This window comes from Camelus dromedarius, chromosome 25 (genome assembly GCF_036321535.1).
Source record: "Camelus dromedarius isolate mCamDro1 chromosome 25, mCamDro1.pat, whole genome shotgun sequence".
Classification (NCBI taxonomy): domain Eukaryota; kingdom Metazoa; phylum Chordata; class Mammalia; order Artiodactyla; family Camelidae; genus Camelus; species Camelus dromedarius.
Window position 1 is genome coordinate 2,085,299 of NC_087460.1, and position 6,598 is coordinate 2,091,896.

At 57.3% G+C, this 6,598-nt stretch overlaps 1 protein-coding gene across 2 annotated transcripts in view; it reads left to right on the forward strand.

The window, feature by feature from the left end:
- Positions 1-6,549, forward strand: part of SLC6A13 (solute carrier family 6 member 13) — a 33,713-nt gene extending 27,164 nt beyond the window's left edge. Inside the window, exons 9-15 of one of the 2 annotated variants that reach the window (XM_031444353.2) lie at positions 801-895; positions 2,520-2,632; positions 2,923-3,060; positions 3,856-3,958; positions 4,412-4,512; positions 5,831-6,001; positions 6,301-6,549. In XM_031444353.2, coding sequence (XP_031300213.1) covers positions 801-895; positions 2,520-2,632; positions 2,923-3,060; positions 3,856-3,958; positions 4,412-4,512; positions 5,831-6,001; positions 6,301-6,423 — 844 coding nt within the window. In that variant the 3' untranslated portion in view covers positions 6,424-6,549. Of the gene's footprint in view, positions 1-770; positions 896-2,519; positions 2,633-2,922; positions 3,061-3,855; positions 3,959-4,411; positions 4,513-5,830; positions 6,002-6,300 lie in introns of both variants that reach the window. The other variant, XM_031444352.2, reaches the window with a different exon arrangement.
- The last annotated feature ends 49 nt before the right edge of the window (positions 6,550-6,598 follow it).

Below are 6,598 nucleotides of genomic sequence, written 5' to 3' on the forward strand. Positions count from 1 at the left end.
CGAGGGGTGGGGGCTGGTGAGGGGGCAGGGCGGGGCGGGGCGGCTCGGGGAGGGGGGCGGGGCCCGAGCTACTGCCCCTGCAGCCACTAGATCCGGGAGATTTGGAGGGGCCCCAGCTGCGCTCCCTTGCTGCCTTCACCCCGCTTTCTAACCCTTTGCTGAAAGGAGCCAGGATGGGCAGAGGGCTTGCTCGCGAAGGATGGCCAGTTGTGGTTGGCGGGGAAACCACAGCAGGGCCCGCGCCGGGCTGACTCAGAGGGCGGGGGGCGCAGGCGCGAGAGCAGCGCGTGAGGGAGTCATGTCACACGGTGAAGCCGGCTCCGTGCCTGGGCCCCCCAAACACCGAATCCCTCCCTGCGGTTCCCTCGGCCCTCCTGGTTCATGTCAGAGAATTTAAGCCAATTTTAAACAGCTTAGACACATCATTTCAAAATCAAACTTAGGTGACTAAGATCATCTGTAGCTTGGGGTCACGCATGCCCATCTCCGCTCCGTTAACGGGCCAGGCAGGATGGGTTGTGTGAGAGGGACAGTGTCCCAGGAGGTGTGGTGGCCACGCAGCGGAAGCGGGGAGGCTGTGCGGCAGGGCGCATTTTTAGGGTTTCTGTTACTTCCGTAGAGCCTCATCTTTGTAGGATGTCCTTGATTTAGTCCAAGTGTGAGCTGGTGGCGTTGGGGGACAGAACCAGCCCTTGGCCGTGCCCTCTGCCCCCCCGAGGTTCCTGCTGGGCCGCCCCCTGACCCTCCTGACCCCGCCCCGCCCCCCGCAGGGACTGCATCGCCCTCTGCTTCCTCAACAGCGGCACCAGCTTCGTGGCCGGGTTTGCCATCTTCTCCATCCTGGGCTTCATGTCCCAGGAGCAGGGGGTGCCCATCTCCGAGGTGGCCGAGTCAGGTGGGTGTTGTTGGCCGGGCGGTGGCCTGAGACAGCGGATCCTGTGAGCTTTGTTTGAACCTTCACCATCCCACCGGGATCCACAGGCATCTCTATTGTCACCTACACTGTGGGTGACCTGTCAGTGGCTGCGTCCTGGGAAGACGTGATGTGGAATTAAACAGCGATTCCAACTTCAAAGGGTGCACAGGTGTGCAGAGAACAATTCCTTCCCACCCTGGCCTCCAGTTCTTCACCCAGCAGGCAACCAGCATTTCCAGATTCATATTTTTCCTTCCAGAAATGGTTTAGGCTTTCATGAGAAAAAAGGATCCACACACGTCTATACATACACATTCCTACCTGCATGCATAATGCTGTTTCTATTTCCTACACCTTTAACAACCACTTGATAACACGTTGCATACACTGTCCTGCACCCTTCACCTGTCTTCTTCACTTTAAAGAGCATCTCAGAGATGAGTTCTCACTGGCACGTGGAGGTCCCTCCTTTAAGCGCCTGACTTCCTACCACGCAGTGCTGTTGCTTTTGAATGAAATCAGATTGGTCCCCCACCTGGGTAAGCTGTCAGCGTCTCCCTTACTCACTCGCCCCCATTCCCGTGGACCACCCCCTCGCACTCTGTAACAAGGCAGTTTTGATCGTGGGGTTCACAAGCACAGGGCTGTCACACAGAGTGCCAGCCTGGTGCCAGGCAGCTGACATCACTGGTTCTTGCTAAGAACAGTCGGCAGAGGGGAGGGTGTAGCTCAGTGGTGGAGTGCATGCCTAGCATGCACGAGGTCCATCCCCAGTACCTCCATCAAATAAGTGAGTAATAAACCTAATTACCTCCTCGACAACAAAAGTAAAAAATAAATTAAAAGAAGCAGCAAGGATCAGATTTCGCCGTGCCAAGCGCTTGCCCGAGCCTTGCTATGAGTGCTGTGGGGCGGGTACTAGCGTGGTCCCACATGGTTCTACACTTTCTTTCCAAGGAAGCGTCCTCTGCAGGAGCCCTGGCGGCTGCATGTGTTCCTGCCATTTGAGCCAGCTGAGGGGAGCATTGTGTTTGAGAGGATGTGGCGGGGGGTTATTCTGAGATTCATGCAGGTCACTTGCTGTCGGGGTCCAGAGGTGGCCAACGGTGGCCCCAGCCCCAATCTAGTCTTGGAGATATTTTCTTTGGAACGTGGTAGAAACCACACAGCAGTTGCCTTAAGAGGGCACGATGGCTCCAGGTTCAGCAGGCCCCCTGCGTTCTCTGTTTGCACTGGGCCAGCTTCACAAAGGTCCATGGCCTGCCTGGCCCTGAGCTCTTTTGAAGCCTGAAACCTCTGGTTTGGGGCAATGGGTCTGGAGGGTGAGCCCTAAGGATCTGGGGTAGAACTCACAGAAATGCAGGTGATACATGCCCTTCCTACTCCCCAAAGCCCTTTAAAACACCCACAGCCTTTAGGTTCTGTTCCTGCCACTGAGAAAACTGGGCAGGGCCTTGGAGGTCTGGGCACCAGAGAGAGGTCTAGGGGGCTTCTCGGGGGCAAAGACGGTGGTAGGGAGCAGCTCTGGGGCTCCCATTGTCCTGGGACCCCGTGCTGGGAAGCCTGGGGTGACACTGGGCCATCTCCCCGCCTCACGCCACAGGGCCCGGCCTGGCCTTCATCGCCTACCCCCGAGCTGTGGTCCTCCTGCCCTTCTCTCCGCTCTGGGCCTGCTGCTTCTTCTTCATGGTCGTCCTCCTGGGACTGGATAGCCAGGTAGCAAGAGGTGCCCGCTTGGAGCCTGAGAGGTGGGTGGTGGGGAGCAGAGGGCACCAGGTTCAACCTGACGCCTGGAGGGACCTTAAATCATCTGGGGGCCGGGAGGGTGTCAGAAGTGGATGTCCTTCCCGGGACCGAGGGGAGTTTGGTCCAGACCCAAGCACACAGGGATGGCTTTGAGGCGTGAGACGGAGGCTGGCAGGGCTGCCTCGGGTCAGGGGGCCAGAGCTGGTGGAGGGGCTTCTCATGGGGGCGCCCGCCCTGCAATTCTTTGCCCTCCCATCCAGTTTGTGTGTGTGGAAAGCCTGGTGACAGCACTGGTGGACATGTACCCCAGCGTGTTCCGCAAGAAGAACCGGAGGGAGGTCCTCATCCTTGGAGTGTCTGTCCTCTCCTTCCTCGTCGGGCTGGTCATGCTCACAGAGGTGAGGGCCTGCAGGTGGGGCCCCGGCGAGGAGGAGCCACAGTGGATGACTGCCACCTGGGAGAGGAGCAGGGGAGCACGGGAGCGGGCATTGGAGGGTGTGGTGGTGGTGGGGAGCAGGCTGCTATGGTTTCAGGCCCCCGCCTTCCTGGCTTCAGGGCCGGGGGGCTCTGTCCTTTCCTGCCCCAGGACGCATAGAGTAGGCACTTCCAGCCTCTGGCCCTTGGGCCTTGTCCCTAACCCTGGGACTCCTCCCTCCCCAACCTCAACCATCTGGGCACGGCTGAGGGGTGATTTGGTTCCATGTAAGCTGAAAGGTATAGAAAGGATGGGTGAGACATCTTGGATCCGGAGAAACTGCCTTTCCAGCAAGATCCCTTGATTTCCCAGGCAGGGGACCCAAGTTCCAGGGACAGACTTCAAAGGCAGAAAGGGGGCCCTGGGGTGGGAGACATTCCGTGTGATGCCTCAAGGGAGAAGGAGGGAGCTGGGGCACGCCGGCTGGACGGTACCAATGACGGTCCCTATCCTGGTCCTCCCCACAAATGCACCCGGTGTCTTAGGCCCCCAGGTCAACCCCTGCACGTCCTCAGGGATGAGCTAACAATGGCTGTCTTTCATCCACCTTCCTTCCAAAAACAATAATCAAACATTGTTATTGTCTCATGTCTGCCCGGTGCTTTACAGCTTACAAACCACACTGTCTTTTAATCTCTTTCTCCTGGGATCCTCCGGACCTCTGCTGTGTGCCCCGAGGGTGCTCTGGGTAAAGTTTTTCCTCTCTCCCCTGAGGCAGGGCGGTATGTACGTGTTCCAGCTCTTTGACTACTATGCAGCCAGCGGCATGTGCCTTCTGTTTGTGGCCATCTTTGAGTCCCTCTGTGTGGCTTGGGCCTATGGTGAGTGACTCTTCCTGTGGCCCCGACCCCAGCACTCACCTCTGCCCAGGTCTTAGACAAAAGAGAGACCTCACTGCTCACACCCACCTTCCCCAGGACTCCTCCCTCCCCAACCTCAACCATCTCAAGAATCCGACATGGCTACCATGGGACGAGCCCCCCAGAGGTAGCCTTGTCCCCCTCCTGGTTGTGGCTGCACCCAGACCACCGCAGGTGGGCCCGTGTCCTGCCTATCGAAGCGTTTCAGCCTTTGACATCAGAAATCCCTGCCTTTGCCCACTGCTGTTTATACCTGTGAATTCCAGGGGAGGTGCTGCTCCAGCAGTGACCTGAGAAGGCAACCAGGCTGTCTTCTGGTGGTTGGTCCTGCCCTTCCTGGTTGGCGTGGTCCCCCGTCCGGATGCTTTGGCTGCTAAATGTTGCCCTTGCTCCCGCTTCTTCTCTTCCTGGTAGGAGCCGGGCGCTTCTACGACAACATTGAAGACATGATCGGGTACCGGCCGTGGCCCCTTATCAAGTACTGCTGGCTCTTCGTCACACCCGCTGTGTGCACAGTAAGACAGCCTTTGGGGGGAGAGCCGGACGAAGCGGGGGACAGCGGTGCAGGAGGGTGGATGGGCCGTCAGCGCTGGAAGCGACTTCTCCCTGGGGCCTGAGAACCATTTAACGTTTTGTTCATCCTCCTGGTGGATTCTAGAAAATGCCAGCATTCCCAGAAATGCCGGCTCTTCCTTTCCGTTTCACACAAGGATAAACTGAGGTCCAGGGCTGTTCCGACAGTCTGACCAACACCACGGTGTGAGTGCAGGGCCGCAGGCAGGGCCGCGGGCAGGTGCACAGCCGCCGGCAACAGTGCTGCCAAGCGCGGTGCCCTGTGCCACTGTGCAGATGCATCACAGGGTATTTGACTGGTTACTTATTTCTTATTTTATCTTTGGGTTGTTTCCTAGGCAGTATTTTTAATAGCACAACAATCTTTAGTAAATAAATTTAGTAAATACATACATATGAACATACATACACATACACGTACGTGTATACGTGTCCATACACACGTGGGTGTATATAGAATTTACCTAACAGTGTAGAGTACCTATAGCACAAAATCTTCGAGGGAAGCCTTTTAAATTTTTGACAGAACAGCCCTCCCATCACTGAAGTAATCCGTGTTGTCAGTGAAGTAGAGTGCTTATTTTCCCACCTCCTTATTAACCACTGGATGTTATCAACCTTTTAATTCTGTCTTCGTCCATGTGCTGGATTAAAATTGTATTTCATTGTTTTAAAAATAATGACAACACTGATAAGCACAGCGGTGATGCTAGCGGCCGCTCCGGAATGCTCGCTTGGTGCCCAGAGGGCTTCACACGTGTAGCCCGTTCAGGGCTCGCAAGAACCCCAGGAAGTAAGAACCACCATCATATTCATTTTTTCAGGTGAAACGGAAACGCAGGAGGTTCAGAGGTCTACCCAGGCTGGAAAGTGGTCAGGAGCTAGGGTTCAAGCCCAGGCAGCTGGGCTCTGGGGTCTGGAGTCTAAGTGCTGCTTCTCTGGTCTCACCTGAATCCCAGCAGCTCCCCTGAGTGCCCACCGTGCACAGCTGATGAATGAGCCAGGGGTGGGGACATGACCTCCAGGGGCTTACAGCCAGGCACTTAACATGTCTCAGTGGAGGGTCAACCATGGGTAGAGATGCCAGGGGCATGGGCGCCCTAGAGGGACAGGGTGGGGGCCCTGGAAATATCTCCTGGAGGGTGTGGATTTTGAGCGGAATGTGGATAGAGTGTGTAGGCGGACTGGCCCACACAAGCCCGGAGGCAAAGCTCTGCCCGCTGGCCCAGGGGGCCCGTGCTCTTCTGCTCTCACCCCCAGGCCACCTTCCTCTTCTCCCTGATCAAGTACAGCCCGCTGACCTACAATAAGAAGTACATGTACCCGTGGTGGGGTGATGCCCTGGGCTGGCTCCTGGCTTTCTCCTCCATGGTCTGCATTCCCGCCTGGAGCTTCTACAAACTCAGCACACTCAAGGGCTCTTTCAGAGAGGTAGGGGGCTAGTGGCGGGAAAGCAGGCAGATGAGCTGGAGTCCCCTTGTTGGTAGGTGGCTGCCTGCCTGGTAGAAGCTGGTACACAGGGGCGCCAGGGATCCTGGGGTGGGTATCAGGGAGGGACAGAGTGAGTGCTCAGAAGTCTTGGAAAGAGACAGGATGCCTCCAAGACCCTGGATGTGGTTATAGTGCTGGCACCTGGAGGGCACTTTTTGTACGGGAGGCACGATGAGGGACGCTGGCTGACCTGGCCCCTCGACTCCAGCTTATGATGGTCACCCCCACTCTCCTTGCAGAGAATTCGCCAGCTCATGTGTCCAGCGGAGGACCTTCCCCAGTGGGACCGAGCAGGACCCTCTGCCCCGGCCACACCCAGGACTTCACTTCTCATACTCACAGAACCGGAGTCCCACTGCTAGGGGGCAGCCCTGGGATGGCCCAGTGAGCCTGGCTGTGGAGACAGTGGTAGAAGCAAAGGGTGGAAGCAGCCCCCTGTGCTGCTTCCTGTGCTGCTCTGTGCCCCACCTGGGGCAGACAAGACAAGAGGGGACATTTTGGAATCCACCTTCTGAGGATGGCACACCCCCCACCCCA